The 22,064-nt window shown below is 44.3% G+C and overlaps 1 protein-coding gene across 5 annotated transcripts in view; it reads right to left on the reverse strand.

The window, feature by feature from the left end:
• The window catches only part of ST3GAL6 (ST3 beta-galactoside alpha-2,3-sialyltransferase 6), a 141,376-nt gene that overhangs the window by 91,613 nt on the left and 27,699 nt on the right, over window positions 1-22,064 (reverse strand). For 2 of the 5 annotated variants that reach the window (XM_075850901.1, XM_075850904.1), the window contains exons 2-3: window positions 4,980-5,066; window positions 2,947-3,076 (exon numbers count right to left, since the gene is read on the reverse strand). In XM_075850901.1, the coding sequence (XP_075707016.1) occupies window positions 2,947-2,980 (34 nt within the window). In that variant the 5' untranslated portion in view covers window positions 2,981-3,076; window positions 4,980-5,066. Of the gene's footprint in view, window positions 1-2,946; window positions 3,077-3,947; window positions 4,017-4,979; window positions 5,067-22,064 lie in introns of those variants that run through there. The other 3 variants (XM_075850902.1, XM_075850903.1, XM_075850905.1) reach the window with 3 other exon arrangements.

Consider the following 22,064-nt stretch of genomic DNA (forward strand, 5'->3'; position numbering starts at 1 on the left):
AAAAAAATCCTTTTTCTTCAATAAGACGTAGTTTTAGCTGAAAATGTTTCATATTCTCAACAAATAAATGTAAAAGAGCACCACAACACTTGTAAAGCAACTTCTGCTGTGTATGACAATACCACATATGTGGTCATAAACTGCTGTTTAGGCACAGAGTAGGGCACAGAAGGGAAGGAGCGCCATTTGGCTTTTGGAGTACAGATTTTGCTGGATTGGTTTCTGGGCGCTATGTCGCATTTGCAAAGTCCCTGTGGGACCAAAACAGTGGATCCCCCCCAGAAGTGACCCCATTTTGGAAACTACACCCCTCAAGGTATTCACCTAGGGGTGTAGTGAGCATATTAACCCCACAGGTGATTGGCAGAAATTGGTGTGCACGTGATGTTGCAGAGTGAAAATGGTTTTTCAATAGATATGCCAATATCCAGCTTGTGCCACTGGAGACACACACCCCAAAAATTATTAAAAGGGTTCTCCCGGGTATGGCGATGCCATATATGTGGAAGTAAACTGCTGTTTGGGCACACTGTAGGGTTCAGAAGGGAGGTAGAGCCATTTGGCTTTTGGAGCGTGGATTTTGCTTGTAGTAGTTTTGTTTGGAGTCTTACTGGTGTTTCCGTTTATAATGTGGGGGTACATGTAAGGCGGGCGGAGTATATAAGGGGCATAGTCAGGTGGTATAGTGGGGTAAAAAAAAACAATAAAATAATCCATAGATATTTTTTATGCTGTGACACAATCCTTTCTGCACAGGCCGGTGTCGCACTAATAAATGGTCTTTACTTATCCCCCTTTTGGTCCACACTCGGCACCTTTGAAGTTTGGGGAATTTTGCTGGGAAGTGTTGTCCTGGTATAATACGGGCACCCTCGCTTCCAGCAGATATGTTTGGGCCCTCCCCTTCCTGGATCCCTAATTTTAGGGGCCTTGATAATTCGCCACTTGAAACAGAAGAAATGTTCCCCTCGGGCTGCACAACTGCATATTTTTATTTCCTGGCTTATTGGTGCCTTGACTAATTTTATTTTTTCATAGACGTAGCGGTATGAGGGCTGGTTTTTTTTGCGGGACGAGCTGTAGTTTTTATTGGTACCATTTTGGGGTACACGCGACTTTTTGATCACTTGTTATCCTTTTTTTTTTGGGAGGCAAGGTGACCAAAAAACAGCAATTCTGGCATATTTTTTTAGTTCTTTTTATACAGCGTTCACCATGTGTTATAAATTACATGTTACCTTTATTCTGCGGGTCAGTCAGATTCCGGTGATACCTAATTTATAGCACTTTTTATGTTTTACAACTTTTTGCACAATAAAATAACTTTTGTAAAGAGAATGGATTTTTTCTGTCGCCAAGTTGTGAGAGCCAGAACGGTTTTACATTTTTAGTCGACGGAGCTGTATGAGGGCTTGTTTTTAGCGAGACGAGTTATAGTTTTTATAGGTACCATTTTTAGGTACATGCGACTTTTTGATCACTTTTTATTTCAATTTTTGGAAGACAAAGTGACCAAAAAATAGCAATTATGTCAGTATTTTTTAGTTATTTTTTTTACGGTGTTCACTGTGCGGAATAAATAACATAATATTTTTATAGTTCAGGTCGTTACGGTCGCAGCGATACCAAATATGTATGGCTTTATTATTTTTTTCAATAATAAATGACTTGATAAGGGAAAAAGGGCCATTGTGTTTTGTGTTATTATTTGAAACTTTTATTGTATTTTTTACAACTTTTATTTTTACTTTTTTGACACTTTTTTTGACACTTTTCTTTAGTCCCACTAGGGGACTTGAAGGTCCAACAGTTTGTTTGATGTTCTAATACATTGCACTACCTATGTAGTGCAATGTATTAGAACTGTCAGTTGTTCACTGACAGCAAGCCGATCAGGCTCCGCCTCTGGGCGGGGCCTAATCAGCTTACGTAATGGCAGACAGGAGTCCAGTGTTAGGGCTCCTGTTTCCATGGTAGCAGTCGCCAGCCTTGCCATCGCGTGGCAAGGCTGCCGATTTGCTACAAACCTCTAGGATGCAGCGATCACAATGGATCGCTGCATCGAAGGGGTTAATGCCAGGAATCGGAGCTAGCTCCGGTTCCTGGCGATAGATCGAGGTGTCCGCTGTAACATACAGCGGACACCCACTGCTGATGACGCCGGCTCAGCTTCTGAGCCGGAAGCTGAGCCGGCGCCATCTTGCCGATGGTACCGGAAGCCTCCTGGGCCCCGCCGACGACGGGGCATAGGAGGATTCCGTTGCTGGCGGACCGGGAGGTAAGCATTAGCCCTCCGATCACCTTTGCAGCCACCGGCAACCCAGCGATCATGTTGCTGGGGCGCCGGTGGCTATAAACTCCTCACATGCTGCGATCGCTATTCAACGCAGCATGTGAGGGGTTAATCGGTCGGATCGGAGGCTAGCTCCGGTCCTGGCCGATACCTCAGGGTGCCAGCTGTAACATACAGCTGTCACCCGGCGGTGATGTCGCTGGCTCAGCTCCTGAGCCAGCTTCATCTCCATGACGTACAGTTACGTCAAGATGCGGGAACAGTCCATCTCCCATGACGTAACTGTACGTGATTTTGCAGGAAGGGGTTAAAGAGCCATCTCAGGTGAAGCCTAACTAAGCTCATCAGACAGCTCAAGACATGGACTGTCTGTATGGAGTGGAAGCCGCCCTTCTCCTTCACACTCCAGCAAACCAGGCCCTATTCCGGGCTTTGCACCGAAGCAACAGCAGAGAAAACCCTCTCTGCTGTACATGCTCCCTGGTTGCTTAAAACCTGACAGTTTCTGCACTGTCCAGTAGCTGCACTGCTACAGTATTGATAATTTTTTTTTATTGCCATCATTGTTTTATAGAGTAGTTTATTTTTATTAAGACTGTCTATGTGGGGAAATTACTTCCATAAAATAAATGACATGTAATTTATATATTTACCTTGATACATGGTATCGTCTCCCTCTACCCGCATGGAACGGCTAATCTGAATCAGTCAAATCCACATAGCAATCTTTGGGCCTTCCTTTCAAAGCAGAAAACGTCCACATTGAACCGCACGTTTTGGACCCTGGAAAAGGGAAAGAAAGAAAAATAAAGTACATTATAATCAACAGCTCATCATATTAGGTAAAACAGCACACAAAAACCATCACCTTAATAATGTAATTTAAAGTAAAGATGTCACCGTTATCAGACATAAAACAGTCAGCGTTCTGTTAGCAGTTCATTAAAACTGAAATATGAACTTTTAGATGTAGCAGCGCTGAATTTGTCATTTACCCTTTTCCGCTATATAATTTGTTCATTTTATGCTCGCTGTGTCAAGATTATGCAGTGATTTATAGAGGACCTGTCTCGTCTCCTCTCCTGACATGTCTGCTTTAGTATAGAGTTGCATTTCCCAAAAAATAAAAATTCTGGGGCATCTTTTCTTGGAATTTTGCATTGTGCCTTTCCTCTGTTATTCCGCTTGGAAATGCTTGAAGAAATTAATAACTGGGTGTTACCATTCCCCTTATCAAAGGGGCGTGTCCCTACACACTAACATTCTCCAATCAGTGCAGAGACACCCTATTGACAAGGAGAAGGATAACGCTCAGTTGTCAATTTATTCATTACATTTTCAGGAGGAATAACAGAGGAATGGCACAATGTAGAGCTCTAAGAAAACATGCTACAAAATTGTTATTCTATGGGAATACAGGTATTTACTAAAAAAGACAAATCAGGTCTTCAGAGAAGAGATATCACGCATCGTGCGAAATAACAAACTCATCACCGCTACTTTGGACAAAGGCAGCTCTGCTTCATGACTTTTTACAATACTTTCTGCAAAAATAAATCTAACAAAGACATAAAATAACATCAGTTTATCTATTATTTGATTATTGTTCACCAAAACACTGCACATTGCTTACTAATATAAAAGGGACCCTCACCTGTACATTTCAGAAAATGAAATGCTAGATTGTATTTAGGAGCCCCTGAAATATTAAAACTGTATGTCCCTGAAGCAGAAATAAAAAGAGAAAACATTATACACACTTTGGTTTGACACTAGTTGCTAATATATTGCCCTGCACCAAAGAGCCAAAATGCAGGGCACAATATCAACTAACTTATCGCACATATGCACAAACATTAGGGTGTAAGAAGAAGAAATGTGAGAACCCAGAGAAAGCCGACATAAACATAGGAGAACATTTAAAGGGGTGATCCAGAGAACACAAACATTGGGTTAATTACATATAAAGAGGTTTCTTATTTTACTTGCATCATCGAAAATGTGATCAAAAGGGGCTGGCGCTGCTACCGACCGACCGTTTACTAAGCCAGCCCCTTCAGGAATGCAGCATTGCGCCTCTGCCGGCTATTATTGGGGATGTGACTCCTCGGTTAGTCTCCTGCACAATCTGTGCGTGCTCCTTAACTCAAACTGCAGTGAAACGCAGGAAATAGCATGGAAGAATTATTAGGGGAAGCGATGGGGGGAGCCTGTGATGAGATGGGGGAAGGTGTAGGCGGACAAGGGTCAGAACTACTCAGGTGGATGAGCAGAGGGATGTGGTGGGTGGAGATTAGTCTGTAGAGAGGCCAGCAAAGCATGATGGGACAAATAGGAAAAGACCGAAAGAACAGCGTGCAGTCCCGCCTATAACCCAGAAGTCTGACAGCGTTTGTGGAATAATATGGAAGGGTTGGTACAGGCATAGTATTTATTTATTTTTTAAGTGGAAATAATAGAATTACATTGAGGATCAAGGTTCTGCTTTTGTATTTTTTTTTTGTATTTTTTTTTAATGGTGCCGTTGGATAACCCCTTTAAAACCTAATGCAGATCAGTCCTGATGAAACCCAGTGTATCAGGCAACAATGCGCTCATGCCACCCATGTCCATTACACATCTCTATTCGCTGTTTTTAGCAATAATAACAGATGACAATGAGGGTAGAAGAGTCACTTTGGTCTACCTGAAAATCTGTAAATATGAATTGGGCTCTATCGGCCCTCAGCCTTCGGAGATCAGTTCCAGCTGCCTGAGATATGTTGGAGATATTCTGAAATGCAACAGTCTTGTGTTATAAAAAGGAAGAAAAAAAATATGCTGCAAAATAGTACACTAGAAGATCACACACCCAAACTAGCAATGAAAGATTTTAAACACTTGTTTTGGAAGGAGCAAAAGCGGATTTATTAAATTTTTTACCATGGGAATTCAAATGCATTCACTCCCTCTACTACTCCACCCATCTCAAGAAAACAGTATTTCACAATCGAGTTCTCTCACTAGAAGAAATTCTCTTTTGACTGAGGTTGATTTTCCAGATAAAACATTACGTACAACAGTAAAGAAGATAATTTACAAATAAATATGTAGATTTATGAAATCCAGCCATAACAGGTCGTCACCGTTGCTCCAAAGTGTTCTACCTTCTATTCCCAGCCCCTCCCTTCCTTCCGATGATTTGCAGGGCCAGGCAGTGTAGAAGACGTGATCACGCCTGGCCTCGTATTCTTCTGAGATCACCCGCGCATTGACACATGTGCAATACACCACCCGGGGGTGGCGTGACATAATCGGTGCGTGCGCAGTGGAGCCGATTCGACTGGTGAAACTTCACTGCTGTACTACACATGCGCCGATTCGGAAAGGCACGCTCAGAAGCATACGGGGCCAAGTATGATCACGTCTTCCACACTGCCTGACCCTGTCAATCAAAGAACAGAGGGCGGGTCGGACTGGGGTTAGACGTTAGAGCAGTTTGGAGCAACGGTGACACAATTGTTGCTCCAAAAAGCTAATTTGCATACTAATCTGAAAAATTAAAACAGCCTTATATTCAGGTGAGGCTGCACTATATTACTGGGCTGTTGCTTTGATAGGCCAATTTCTGGTGACAAACTCTCTTTAAGGCTGGGTTCACACAAAGTTTTTTGCAAGAGGAAAATCTGCCTCAAAACTCCGTTTGGAATATTGAGGCAGATTTTCCTCTGCCTGCACGCCAATTTTCGCGGCAAACGTTGCGAAATACGCTTTCTCTGCCTCCCATTGATGTCAATGGGAGATCAGAGGCATAAACGCCCCAAGATAGTGCATGTCCCTTCTTTCTCCCGCGAGACAGTTTTTCCGCTCACGGGAAAAAAACGCCTCCGCCTCCCATTGAAATCAATGAGAGGCATTTTCGGCTGTTTTTTGGCGCGTTTTCCGACGCGGTTTCAGCGTCAAAAAAACGTGTCAAAAAACTCAGTGTGAACTGGCCCGAAGGTGTTCAGACATATCTGACAATATAATATCAACAACTAGACGGAAAAACAAACAACAAATAATACAATTTCCCAGTTGGCCTTTTACTTCTCCTTCATACATGACCGGTAGCGATTAGTATCTGGTTAGAGAGAAGCTTCTATGGTATAACGTTTCAACACTTATAAAGGGGTTGACGGGTTTCCGCAAATGAATATGATTCCAATATATTTTCTGTATTAATTGCTCAAGAGTTTCAAGATCTTCAGTAGGAACGTGCTTTTGCGGCGGCAATTCCCCCGAAAATCCACCAGAGAATTGCGGCCCCATTCATTCCTATGGGGCCATGCACACGACAGTGGTTTTCACGGTCCGGGCTCATTGAAAATAATGGCCGCGGCCATGTGCATGGCCCGCGATTTGCAGACGGCTCGCGGCTGTCACTCCGTGGCCGGCCGGCCGACCCGGAAATCACGGCCGTGCACATTGCTACGGTCATGTGCATGACGCCTTATTGTTTTTATCCACTGGAAGTAAACAATGAATGTTCCTACTGAATAAGAACAACAAGCAGAGATCTTTAAAACGATGAGCAATTAATACAGAAAGTATATTGGAAAGTTTGCTGAAACCGGACCTCCCCTGTAAGAGCTTACCGATAGAATAGCTGAGAATATTTCCCAGGAACGGATAAGTGGCCATGCCTAGAAATTTAATGTTTGATAATGCCAGTTTCTATTTTCACATTATTCTAAAGAAAGGGCTAATCAAACAGAGGCCTGGACCCATGCCACGGTGTAAACACAACTGTATTATGGCAGCAAAGTTGAGTAGAGATCTGCCGTTCTAGTATTGTACCTAATACTTCCCTGAAGGCTGTGTTCACACAGGATGGATACGATGAGTAAAAGTACACAGCGTACTATACAGAAAAAATGGGGAATATCCTCCAGCTCACCTTGTCACAGGCACGGTATAGTGATCAGCGCACGGATCATGACTAAGTCATGACTAAGGACCCAGCAGGGGTCTGAAACGCGTAGGCTACCGCCTATCTTCTTCAACACTCTCTGTACTTTGGACATTACCTGCCCGTCACCACTATATATTTCGTTGTCCATTGTTTTTAACAAAGCAACATTAAAACCTGGAAGAAGATTCCCGTTTTTAACAGAATTTCCACTTCAGCGCTGGTTTCAACTTCCCTTTTCTCTGTTGTTACACAGCGTACTAGTCGTGGAACCTGCAGGGAATTCTGCCCGAAAAACTTTCTATTTGTTGCGGGTTTCACATCCCCATTGAATTTAATAGGGAAAACTCGGAACAAAAGTGCAGCAATTCTGAAGCATAAATGGATATGCTGCACATTAAAAACCGGAACCGCAGGTCCATTATGAACTTTTTCTGCAGTGTGTGGTATGAGATTTGTTCAAATCCCATCCACTCTAAGGCTGAGTTCACACGTGGCGGATATGCTGCGTACTAGCATGAAGCGCATCCGCCCTTTGCGCCGCAGGGAATTCCGGGTGAAAAAGTACATCAAACCAAAGGAGACCTTTGCAGCCTGTGAATGGCTGCAGGAGCGGTCACATGGCATGAAGCGTCATCCCAGGAGGCCGGCCCTCTGACATCATCCAGGCCGGCCTCCTGGGGTGACATTCTATCCATGTGACCACCGCTACAGCCTGTGATTGGCTGCAGCGGCGGTCACATGAGATGAAGCGTCATCCCAGGAGGATGAAACACAGACTCCTCGGTAAGTTTAATTTTTTTTAACGGAACAACTGCTATTTAATGCAGGATTTACATTCCCACTGAATTCAATAGGGAAATCCCGCAACATATAAACAGTGTAAAGATAATCGACATGCTGCAGAATGAAATTCCGCACCACAGGTTAATTTCTGAGCGGTATTTCCGCTCAGTATTTCCGCAGCGTGTGGATGAGATTTGTTCAATCTCATCGACTTTGCTGCTACAGTATTTGCTGCGGATTTTCCACAATAAAATCCATTCCGGAAAATCTGAAGTGTTAAAACTGTGGGTGAACATATCCGATTAGTGACAGATTTATAGTTAAAGAGAATTTTCCCAAAAACAAGAAAATACTTGAAAAAATAAGTCAGTGAGTCGTCCTCTTGACCTAAATCTTATTATTCATTCATAATTTGGCCCTAGGACAAAGCATTTCCAATTAATTATCAATACTTATACATTATGAAACTTCTGAATATTTAGTGCGCAACAAAAAAAATTAAAACCCCAGCATTCCTATATCTTCCTCCTTGTTTGATCTGGTCTATCAGCGATATGCGAACGGGTTAAAATATCACCAATCCCTACAGTCTATTAGTGAAAAGAAAACATAAATGGCGATCTAAAATCCTCCCCAACATGTTTCGCCAAGAAGTGGCGCCCTCAAGGGTATTGAGGCTTATATTGAGGGTATTATTTCCTATACCCTTTTATAACCTATCTGACGGCAAATGTGTCACCGCTACATTAGCCAATCCTATTCGAACGCTAAAATTCATCCACCCAATAACGTCCTTATGTAATTGACATGCTTTCAAGGGGTTGCACAGGATTAGAAAAACATGGATGCTTTCTTTCAGAAACAGCGCCACACTAGTCCATGGGTTGTGTCTGGTATGACAGCTCAGCTTCATTGTAGTAAATAGGGCTTAGCTGTAATACCACACAAAACCTGTGGACAGGTGTGGTGCTGTTTTTGGAAGACGCAGCCATGTTTTTCTAATCCTGTACAACCCCTTCAAGGATGTAGTTAAATGGGTCTGCAGGGGAGCCGCACGGAAAAAACGCATTGCTGAACCACGGCAATTCATAGTAAAATGTGTACTTTTATGACGATGCGGCACACTACCGGCCCATGCAAATATACTCTTAGAATACCTGATCAGCAGCATAGACCGACTACAGCTGTCCCTACACATTAGATAACGGTTTACAGACTGGTTAATACATTCTGTGTCAAATTTTATCTGCTTTAGATTCCGACAGCCTTTCCAAAGTTCTCACGGCGAGTTTACTGAGAAAACAACAGACTAGTGCAGAGGCTATCAATTGGAAAACGCAAACGACCTTCAGGCTATAGTTAGTTTACAAAAGGCAAAACATCAGAGGACTGTCCGCGCCCCCCCCCCCCTCCCCACCCACGAGACATCACAAGTTTTCCTTCACCTGATAATTGACAGTTTGACACATAGCAATATGAGGTACAGATCCTGCGATACATATAACCTGTGCACGGCTTTGTAGGCACCTACAGATGTTTTATAGCTGCGACACTTATAATCACAGACTAGGAAGCAGGCAGTACAAATTGTGTGTTTGTGTGTAATACGTAGGTCCCAGTGCTTCTGTTCCCTACCAAACACTCACCTGAAAGGGGGTAAATTCTTCAGAAAGGAAAATTGTACATTGTGACCAGACTTAAAGGCTATGTGTCCTGTATACAGAGCAGCTGTATCTTGCACTGAATCCTGTACCAGTCAGGTCCGCGGGACTGACTAATTCACTGACACGCAGGATCCACCTGTTATGGATCATATAGTTATGAACTTAGATGTGATCGATAACAGCTCAATCCTGCGTGTCAGAGATTTCAAAAGGTGTACATAGCCTTTAAATATTAAATCAAAAAATAAATAAATAAATATACATATCTATTTATCCATCAACCCCTTGCCGCTACAGCCAGTGTTGAACTTCCTGACAGCCTAATTTTTCAGATCTGACACTTTATGTGGTTATAACCTTGGAATGCTATTACTTATCCTAGTGATTCTGAGATTGTTTTCTTGTGACACATTGTACTTTATGTTAGTGGTGACATTTGGATCAATACATTTAGTATTGATTTATAAAAAAATAAAAAAAACATGTACATTTATCTGCATATGAGAGATAGTAATGCCACACAAAATAGTTACTAAATAACATTTCCCATATGTTTGCATAATTTCTTTAATGTCCTTTTATTTTTCTAGGGCGTTACAAGGCTTATAAGCTTATCAACAATTTTTCAAAACCTATTTTTTTTTAAGGACCAACTCAGTCCTGAAGTGGCTCCGGGGGATGTTAAAATCCCCTATTAAATCACCCCATTTTAAAAGCTGCAGCCCTTCAAGTATTCAAAACAGCCTTTTGGAAGTTGCTTAACCCTTTAAGCGTTTCATAGGAATGAATGCTAAATTAAGGTGAAATTAGAAAATCTTTTATTTTTTAATTATTTTTTTTTGCAGGTAATTACTTTGAATCCCTTTTTCTGTAACACAGCAGGCATTAACAAAAAAACACAGATCAATATTTATTACCTTGAAGCTGCAATTTTTCGAAATACTGTATACTTGGCCCTAGTGTGTTACTTGACAAACACAGGCTTTAGAAATGCAGGGGCACCTTGTGGATTTTGCGGCTCCTTTTTATTAGGATGTTATTTAGGCATCACTATAGGTTTGCAGTGACCTCAAGATGCCAAAACATAAGAAACCGCAATAGACCCCATTTTGGAAACTACACCTTCCAAGAAATGCATGTAACGGTGCAGTGAGCATTTTTATAAAAAATTTTTTTTAAAAAGAACCATAGACAAAACATAAAAGTTACAGCAGTTAGGGTAACCTGACGATGGCGGTGTAAACGCGTGCAGATCAAGGAGACAGCCTGTTGCTCAGCACTCGTTTCCGCCTTTCACAAGGAGCTAGTATGGGGATGAGCGCTCCTTACTACGATCGCTCGTCCCCATACACCTCTATCATGTTGGCAGCACCTCTCCCTGTTTACACACAACGATAAAATTTTCGGCTGCATAAACGATACAATCAGCCGATGAACAAGTGTTTGCTCATTCGTCAGCTGATCATTGCCTGATAATTACAACTCATGGAAGGGTTAAGGAAAGGGAGGAAAAACTAGATTAGGGATATCCAGAAATATGCATTTAGAGATTCAGACTAGTCGTGCAGTGAGCATTTTGACCCACAGGTGTTTCACAGATTTTAGTACAATTGGACCGGAAAAATCAAAAATATTTTTTTTCCCAAAAATAAATTTTTAACTTACATTTTTAATTTCCAAGTGAAGGAGCTAGAGCACCCACAATTTGTAAAGGAATTTCTCCAGAGTAGGGCAGGAACTGCAGTTTGTGATCAAACTGCTGTTTGGCCACACAGCTGGGCTTAGAAGGGAAGGAGTGCAATTTGGCTTTTGGAACACAAAATTGGTTTCTGAGCACCATGTCACATTTGTAGAGACCCTGAGGTACCAGTACAGTGGAAACCTCTAAGAAGGGACTCCATTCGGGAAACTACACCCCTTGAGGAATTCATTTAGGAGTAAAGTGAGCATTTTGGCCCCACAGGTCTTTGCTAAACTGATTAAAATTGGGCTGTGAAAATGAACATTTTTTTTCAATAGTGTACTTTTAGCTCAAAATTTTTCATTTTTACAAAAGGATAAAAGGAGAGAAATCATCCCAACATTTCGAAAACTATTTCTAGAGAGTAAGGCAGAAACTGCTATTTGGGCACACGGCAGGGCTCAGAAGGGTAGGAGCGCCATTTGACTTTTGGAGTGCAGATTTCACTGGATTGGTTTCTAGACGACAGGTCACATTTGCAAAGCCCCTTAGGTACCAGTACAGTGGAAACCCCCGGGAAGTGACTCCATTTGGGAAACCACACCCCTCATGGAAATAATCTAGGTGTGTAGTGAGAATGTTGACTACACAGGTGTAAATTAGTGTGCAGTGGAAGTTAGAATGAAAATGGCAATTTTTCCATAGACATGCCATTTCAGTGTCCATTATCTTGTGTTCAACTGTGTGAAAAAACAGCTCTCTAATTATTATGCAGTGTTAAACACCCCACATGTGGGCCTAATCTTTTGCCTCGACATACGACAGGGCTCAGGTGTGAAATAGCACCATGCGCATTTAAGGCCTAATTTGGCAATTTACACAGGATTGGTTCACAATTGCAGGGTTCTGATGTGAATAAAATAAACCTCCAGGAAGTGATCCCATTTTGGAAAATAGACCCCTAAAAGGTGCTTTCCAGACAATAATACGCAGTGGATGATGCAAAGCGAAAATTGCAATTTTTTCCACCGATATGCCATTTCAGTGTGCAATATGTTCTGCCCAGCTTGTGTCACTACAGACACATAGTCCATAAATTGTTAAGAGGATGCTGTTTGGGCACACTATCGTTCAGAAGGGAGGGAGAGCCATTTGGCTTTAGGAGCGCAGATATTGCTTGGTTCTGTTCACTGGTATTTCAGTTTATAATTCTGGAATTGTTTTTTAATTAAATTTTTTGACAGTGTTCACCGTGCAGTATAAATGACATGTTAACTTCATTCGGCGGGTCAGTACGATTATAGATCATACCAATTTTTTTTTTTTTTATGTTTCACTATAGGAATGTTCCCCTCTGGCGCACATCAGGATGGTTCTACGCCTTACCTTTTTTATTTTTACGCCGATAGAGCTGTGTGAGGGCCTGTTTTTTTGGTGGACAAGTTGTAGTTTTTATTAGTACCATTTTGGGACACTTTTTATTCTATTTTTTGAGAGAGAAGGTGAGAAAAAAAAATCTGCAATTCTGGAATTGTTTTCCATTCTTTTTTCGTCGTTCACTGTACGCCATAAATGACATGTTAACTTTATTTATCGTCTCGATACAATTATGGTTTATAGTTGTTTTTTTTATGTTTTACAGCTTCTGCACAATAAAATAATTTGTTTTATGGGTATGTTCACACGAGGTCATTACGTCCGTAATTGACGTACGTATTTCGGCCGCAAGTACCGGACCGAACACAGTGCAGGGAGCCGGGCTCCTAGCATCATAGTTATGTACGACGCTAGGAGTCCCTGTCTCACTGCCGGACAACTGTCTCGTACTGAAAACATGATTACAGTACGGGACAGTTGTCCGGCAGCGAGGCAGGGACTCCTAGCGTCGTACATAACTATGATGCTAGGAGCCCGGCTCCCTGCACTGTGTTCGGTCCGGTACTTGCGGCCGAAATACGTCCGTCAATTACGGACGTAATGACCTCGTGTGAATATACCCTAAGTGTTGCCATATTCCAAGAGCCATAACTTTTTTATTTTTGGATGAAGTTGTGTGAGGGCTTGTTTTTTGAGAGACAGGCTGTAGTTTTTATTGGTACCATTTTGGGGTAAATGCGACTTTTTATTCCATTTTTTGGGAGGCAATGTTTTTCATATTTTTTTACAGCGCTCACCGTGCGGGATAAATAACTTGATAATTTTATAGTTCGGGATGTTACGGACGCGGTGATACCAGTTATGTATAGTTTGTATTTTATTTTTTTACAATAGTAATAGAGTGATTTCCTGTCGCAGAAATTTCTTTATTTGTCTGAATGCATGTTCCATTTAGATTAATGGGAAAGTCACAGAAATTTCTACAACAAATCTGCCATGTCCCTACTCCGTCTGAGACTGAGCGGTGATTGGACAGTGTCAGAATTGCGTAGGTTCACACCCCTTACAGGTAACATCCAGTTGTCAATTTGTTCATACATTTCTAGGAGGAATAACAGAGGAACGGTAGTAATACGTTTTACATAAGATATTGTAATATCGAGTAAAAGTTCCCAATCATTGCCCAGTGTAAACATGATCAGCAATTGCACGATCAGCGAGAACTTGCTCGCTTGCTGTTGATCTAATCTTTTAAGATGGCCTAAAAACTAGTGCTTGTCAGCGTTATATCTCCTCGTGTAAATGTTAGGCGATAGCAGACTAAACTGGAAGAAAGCAGTAAAGACAAGAATTCTCAAAAGTGATCGAAGTTATGAAAAACTACAATTATTGCAATATCGTTGATCGCCACTTGTTTTTACAAATTAACTTTCACGAGCACCCTTAGGACAATAAAGCTACACTGCCGTAAAACACATTTATCATCAATAGTCAGGAAGAAAGGGCTGTAACATGTATTTCCTTCCAGGTCAATTCCAAAGAAATTTTAGGCACAATACAAGATTTTCCAGAGTCATAAGGCTGAATGCTGCGTATAACGTGCGGATTTGCTGCGCCTATTGTCATGCGGCAAATCTGCAGCGTAATACAGCACCAGCAAAGTAAATGATTTCAAGAAATCTCATCTACACAGTGCAGATTTTTTCTGCACGTAAATTGACCTGCGGTGCATTTTTTTAAATCTGCATCATGTCAATTTATCTTGCGCTTCCGCATTTGACTCGTATTGAACTAATTTAAAAAAAAACGCACCAAAATCCGCAGCACAAATACGCACCTATTTCCGATTCAAAATGGAAAAACCACACATTCAAAAAAAAACAAAAACTATTAGGTGCGGATTTTACCTGCAGAACTACCTGCAGTTTTGATGCAGATTTTCTGCACTAAATTCCGCACGTGTGCATTTAAGCCTTAGGCTGGATTCACACGAGCGTGTGTATTTTGCGCTCGCAAATAAAGCAGCGTTTTGCGCGCGCAAAAGGTCCATAACAGCTCCGTGTGGCATCAGCATATGATGCGTGGCTGCGTGATTTTCGTGCAGCCGCCATCATTATGACACTGTTTTTATGTGTGTACACAGAAAAGCACGTGGTGCTTTTCTGTTTTCATTCATAGTTTTTACTGCTGTTGTGCGAATCACGCGCGTCCCACGGAAGTGCTTCCGTGTGCTGCGCGTGATTTTCACGCACCCATTGACTTCAATGGGTGCGTGATGCGCGAAAAACACAAATATAGGACATGTCGTGAGTTTTACGCAGCGGACATACGCTGCGTGAAAATCACGGACAGTCTGAACGGCCCCATTGACTAACATAGGTCCGTGCGAGGCGCATGAAAATCACGCGCGTTGCACGGACGTATTATTCGTCCGTCTGAATAAGCCCTTACAGTGTGGGGCCTTCACCAAAAAACTCCTGTTATCAGGGCTGCCTCCAGGTTTATGTGGGCCCTTGGGCGACAGAGACTTAGTAGGCTCCTTTGCGGGGGAACTCACGGCGGCAGTAAAATGGCAGAAAACGTCACTTTGTGCCCCAGATAGAGGTTAGGCCCCGTTTATGCCCCCATATAGAAATTAGGCCCCCAGTTTGTACCCCCATAAATTTAGTGCCCTCTGTAAATAGTGCCACACAGTCCCCCTCCCAGGGAGTGCCACACAGCCCCCTTCCCTGGTAGTGCCTCACAGCCCCCAAGGCAGTGCCACACAGCCCCCTCCCAGGTAGTGCCACACAGCCCCCATCTCCCAGGTGGTGCCACACAGCCCCCACCTCCTAGGTAGTGCCACACAGCCCCCACCTCCTAGGTAGTGCCACACAGCCCCCACCTCCTAGGTAGTGCCACACAGCCCCCGCCTCCCAGGTAGTGACACTCAGTCCCCGCTTCCCAGGTAGTGCCAAACAGCCCCCCTCCCAGGTAGTGCCACTCAGTCCCCGCTTCCCAGGTACTGCAACACAGCTCCCTCCTCCCAGGTAGTACAACACAGCTCCCTCCTCCCAGGTAGTGCCACACAGCCCCCCTCCCTGGTAGTGCCACACAGCCCCCGTCCCTGGTAGTGACACACAGCCCCCGTCCCTGGTAGTGACACACAGCCCCCGTCCCTGGTAGTGACACACAGCCTCCCCCTGTAGGTAGCGATTTGGGGTTCCCCCTAGGAGTGGAATCCCCAGCCAGAGCATTGCCGATGCTCTGGCTGGGGATTCCGCTTCAGGAGAAACCCCTGACGTCACTGTCCATATAAGGCTAGTGATGTCAGGGGTAACCCCAGAGCCAAAGTCCCGGGCAGAGTGCTACTAGCACTCTGCCTGGGACACTGCTCTGTTCCTGACAACACTGTCCATATATGGACAGTGATGTCAGGAGCTTCCCCAGAGACGGAGTCCCGAAACAGAGCCGCTTGTAGAGCTCTGCCTGGGATTCCTTCTCTCCCTCTGACATCACTATACATTTATGAACAGTGATGTCAGGAGCTGCCGCAGAGACGGTGTCCTGGAGCAGAGCCGCTAGCTCTCTCCTCCTGACATCACTATATGTGGATATATATGGACAGTGATGCCGTGATGACGGCAGCGACAGCACCCGGCAGCCGAGTGGGGGCCCCCCATGGGTAGTGGGCCCCGGCACTTGCCCGGGTTCGCCGGGTGCCGACGTCGGCCCTGCCCGTTATCTCGGCTCCCTGGACCCCTGTGAGCATTACATGGTGTGACCAGAATACTGAGGTTAATCTGTAATTGGGCATGGAAAGTGTCAGGGAGAATGCAGGGCGGTACAGTTGCCGAGGCAACCATACGATGCCAGAAGAGTTTCGTGCACGGCTCCTTGCAATTGGCAACCGCACCACCTGGTGTACCTCCAGAGTGTCTCCATGCCTGATGACAGATCGGGTTGCTGATTAGTGTACACACGTGGTGATAAAAAAAATCGCAGTATTTTGCCGAAAATGTAAAAAAATGCTGGTAAAAACGTAAATTGACCGCGATGTATGAACACCGTCTTAGGTTAGTTTAAGTCGATGTAATGGAATAATCTGCTAATTCTTCTATATGGAGAATATCATTTTCAGAGTACAGAAATTATACTAATTCACATTCTGTACAGCTTACATATTATGCAGAACCCACAACCCTTTTGAAATTAACAAGTATCTGCAACCTGCGGCTCTCCAGCTGTTGTAAAACAACAACTCCCATCATCCCCTAACAGTTTTCAGAGCCACAGGCTGCAGACCACTGGCCTAGAACATCAGTTGAAGCATCAGGTAACCAAGAAAGGCAAATAAACAGGTAGGACTTGAGGGGATCCAGCCGTACAGATCAGTGACAAGGCCTCAAAGGACCTGCACATGGTGTTCAGTGACTGAGGCACTGAAATCAGCCGCCGTCATTAACTGGCAGGATCACATACCCAGCAATGCTGGCATAATTTATTGCAAAAGTACAAACGTACAGTAAGTATGTCATCAGCTTTAACCACAGAAAAATAAACAGGATGTGGTCAAGTAGTCATAGGTCTTTCTCCCTCAGTTACACCCGTTGGCTTACCCACGTTTAAGACCGCAGTAAGAAGCCAGCAGAGTGCAATTTAATGGGTCTTTATTAAGCGGCACTGGCACAACCATATGGCTAAAAATAAAAGTTTCCATACAGGTCACGGATAACAACATGCTATGAATTTAGTCAATTATGAAATAAAACATGACCAAACAGGACAAAGCTCTCATTGTCAGGGCTCATTCCGTTTTCAGACCTTTTCGTATATCCCGTCAGGAGTTCATAATGATCATGAGCCCATACTTGCATGTGTTTTTAACCTGCAGCTGTGCCCATAATGCACCAGCCTAATCACATCATGTCAAGAACATAACACCACGCTACCACTGAGAGAGTCACAATTTAGATTTTTTTTTTTTAAAGATCCCCTTATTCTTTTGTACTGTACCAATTGTGAATTTTTTACTGCGCATAGGCCGTTAGAAAAGACCACCTCATACTGTTGGGGGACTGCAAATATAGAAAATATTTTTAAATATTTTAACTTGGTACCCAGAAAAGCAAGGTTATGCACCCGGCTGCATTAGGAATAATAGACCCCTAATGGGGCTATTCACACGACCGATTTTTTGACGGCCGGGAAAACCGCCCGTCAAAAAATAGGATATGCTCTATTTTCAGCCGGGTGCCCGGCCGCCCGGCTCCCATAGAAGTCTATGGGGCCGGGAAATACACGGCCATCACCGGAATGTGTCCCGAGTGATGGCCGGGTCTGCCGTCGCTCGCACACTCTCTCTCCTCCTCACAGTGCAGAGTGCATGTGAGGAGGAGGATCTTTTATTGCTCGCTGTAGGAGTCGGAATCCCCAATCCCCGGCTGGGGATTGGGGATTCCGCTACAGGAGAAGTGCGTGACTACACTGTCCATATATGGACACAGCGAAGGCACGCACTTCTGCAGCGGAATCCCCGACTCTATGGCCGGGGATGCCGCTACAGGAGAAGTGAGTGACTGCACTGTCCATATATGGACACAGCGAAGTCACGCACTTCTGCAGCGGAATCCCCGACTCTATGGCCGGGGATGCCGCTACAGGAGAAGTGAGTGACTGCACTGTCCATATATGGACACAGCGAAGTCACGCACTTCTGCAGCGGAATCCCCGACTCTATGGCCGGGGATGCCGCTACAGGAGAAGTGAGTGACTACACTGTCCATATATGGACACAGCGAAGTCACGCACTTCTGCAGCGGAATCCCCGACTCTATGGCCGGGGATGCCGCTACAGGAGAAGTGAGTGACTGCACTGTCCATATATGGACACAGTGACGTCACTCACTTCTGAAGCGGAATTCCCGACCTGTGGCAGGGAATTCCTCTTCAGGAGAAGTCAGTGACTACACTGTCCATATATGGACATTGAAGTCAGTGACTTCTCCTGGAAAGGGGGGGGGGATGGGTGCAACCTACAGGGGACTGTGTGGCATCACCTACAGGGGGCAGGGTGGGTGGCATCACCTACAGGGGGCAGGGTGGCATCGCCTACAGGGGGCTGTGTGGCATCGCCTGCAGGGGGCTGTGTGGCATCGCCTGCAGGGGGCTGTGTGGCATCGCCTGCAGGGGGCTGTGTGGCATCGCCTGCAGGGGGCTGTGTGGCATCGCCTGCAGGGGGCTGTGTGGCATCGCCTGCAGGGGGCTGTGTGGCATCGCCTGCAGGGGGCTGTGTGGAATCGCCTACAGGGGGCTGTGTGGCATCGCCTACAGGGGGCTGGCTGGCATTACCTACAGGGGGCTGGGTGGCATTACCTACAGGGGGCTGGGTGGCATTACCTACCAGGGGGGCTGTGGCATTATCTACAAAGGGCTGTGTGTGGCAACAAATTTTAAATGAAATTCATCCGATTTTAAAACGGACAGGGAAAAAAACGGATTCAAATCAGGTTCAAATCGGCCGGTAAAAACGGCAACTCGGCCCGGAACGGAATCGGAACGGATGCAAAACGGATGCAAACCGGCCGGGAAAATCGGCCAAAAACGGCCGATTTTCCCGGCCGACACTCGGACCCTGTCGTGTGAATGAGGCCTAAAAGGACTTGTCTCACCAGGATAACCCCTATTTCTGAAACATCGGATATTGCCGCCATGTAAAGTTGAGGCCAGTCACACATGGTAACAATGCAAGTGGATGAAATAGATGGCTGGGCCGAGTCAGTCAGAACCGTTCTTTGTTAGGGGCTCACTGCTGTGGCTAATATAGAGAGGCCCCAAGCAGGGGACCACCCTCTATGACGTTCATACTCCCTCATAGGACATATGGACGGGGGATGTCTTGAGGAGACAAACTCTTTAATTATTATTACAAAAACAACTTGATATTGGGCTTTCCAACCAGAGTCCAGTTGTGAAGTTTGGACTAAAATAAATCAAAAGCCCTAATATAAAAAAAAAATTACGGGTGTCCAAGCTGTGTGCCACGTCTATAGTGACTAGCAGAACTTCACCTGGAGAAACAAAATCAGATTAGTTTGATTTCAACCTCTCTGATGCTACCATTGCCCCCTGAATAAGAGCCGCCAGTGACACCATCTTACTCCCACCATATAAATAACACGCAGTTCAACTGACAGGAATTTTTATAGTGGCGTGAAGGGAGATATGTAGATAGTGATGTCATGTCTTTGGCCAGCATAAAGCTTCAGGAATACGTCATGTATGTCACATGTGTGGATATGGCTGCAGTTAAGGCCCTTTTACACGGGCCAATGATCAGGCAAACGAGCTCGTTCATCAGCTGGTAGAATCTTTTATGCAGCCAGAAAAATTGTCGCTTGTCGGCAGCACCTCTCTCAGTGTCAACAGGGGATGTGCTGTAGACAAAATGTAAATGTATGGGAACGAATGATCGTAGCAATGATTGTTCATCACCATAAATTCTGATAATTGCGCCATTTAAATAGAGCAAACGAAGGCCGATCTGTACTCGTTTACCAGGCAGAAGATCTGTCTGTGTAGAAGGGCTCTTAGGCCCTATTCACATGACAGGGTTTCCCGGCCGTGTGACGGCCGTTCAAAAAACGTCCGCCACAGGAACAACAGACCCCAAATGGGGCTACTCACACGAACGATTTTTTGATGGCCCGGAATCCGTGCCAAAATATGGCTGAAATTGCCCCCCCCCTCCATTGCTTTCAATGGGAGGCAGAATCGTTTTTCTCCCCGGGCGGCTTTTGGACACTCATGGGAAAAAAAAAAAAAAAGCAGCATGTCCTTTCTTGCCGTGGTTTCCCATTGAAATAAATGGGAGACAGAAACAACCTGCGGCGCTCGTTTCTGAGCATTATTCGCACAATTGTTTGTTTGAAGTCCTTGCATTAGCTTCAATGACCGCGGGTGAAAAACGCTGCGATAAAAGCCGCAAAAAAAAGCGCAGGCAGTTCAAAATCTGCCTCAAAATTCTTGAAGGAATTCTGAGGCAGATTTTTTCTGCCTGCAAAAAACTCTGTGTGAACAGGGCCTAATAAGTCAGAGCCAGTATTGAACGACTACATTCATATAAGTAGCAAGCTATAGCACGTTTACATTTTTGTCTTTTCAGCCATGCTAGATCGAATTAACATAATTGTATGACAGCTTCTCTTTAGCAGACAAGTAACATAAATAATGTAAAAGATCCTGTATGATAAGACATCACCTGGACAAGCGGTTCACTCCACAAAGGTTACATTTTTCAGTAAGGGTCATTTCGCACGTTGCGTAAATACTGCGGAACTCGTTTAGCGGAAAATCCGCAGCAAATACAACAGCACACGACCTATTTTCAGGCGTAAACGAGGCGTATTATGCCTCGTTTTACGCCTGAAAATAGGGCTCCAATACGTCGGCAAACATCTGCCCATTCATTTGAATGGGTTTGCCGACGTATTGTGCAGACGACCTGTCATTTACGCGTCGTCGTTTGACAGCTGTCAAACGACGACGCGTAAATGGACTGCCTCAGCAAAGAAGTGCAGGACACTTATATACATTATATGCAGGGCACTTCTTTGCCACGTAATTTGAGCTGTTCTTCATTGAACTCAATGAAGCACAGCTCAAGATTTACAAGCGTCTCAGACAGCTCGCAAAATGCGAAGAGGAGCATTTACGTGTGAAACGAGGCAGCTGTTAACAGTCTGTCTTTTCACACGTAAATGCCTCTCATCGTGTGAACATACACTAAACGAATCTCATTCACACGCTGCGTAAATACTGAGGGAAAAAACGCTAGCTAACCGTTTGGTGCAGTTTTTCGCCTGGAATTCCCTGCGGCGCACAGGGCGGATACGCTGCATGCTTTTTCGCAGTGCACCCGCGCCGTGTGAACTGAGCCTAAGAATAAAGTATAATCTTCTATAAATTCCCTGTATCGTTGTACATTTAGTATTAGTTACATTTAAGGGAGGAGACGCTGTGAATGCCTGATATGTGTAATCATCTCTGCACATTACCAAACTTCTACTATCAGAAAATAAAACATTCCCACAAGAACGGACAGTAATATGGAGCTAGAAGATAAGACAGACTAATGGCTGTGAATGGAGTCTTATCTGGACTTGGTTAGTTCCCTGATTCAGTCAGTAAAAAAGCAACAAAACAATTAGGCCTCGTTCACATCAGCGTCGGGTTCCGTTTGACGTTTCCGTTCATCCATTCCGTCAAAGGAACAGATGAACGGAAAGCTTCCATTTGCTTTACCATTGATTTCAATGGTAATGCTTCCGTCGCAAATGGTTTCCGTTCCGTAAG

This window comes from Rhinoderma darwinii, chromosome 2 (assembly GCF_050947455.1).
Source record: "Rhinoderma darwinii isolate aRhiDar2 chromosome 2, aRhiDar2.hap1, whole genome shotgun sequence".
NCBI lineage: Eukaryota > Metazoa > Chordata > Amphibia > Anura > Rhinodermatidae > Rhinoderma > Rhinoderma darwinii.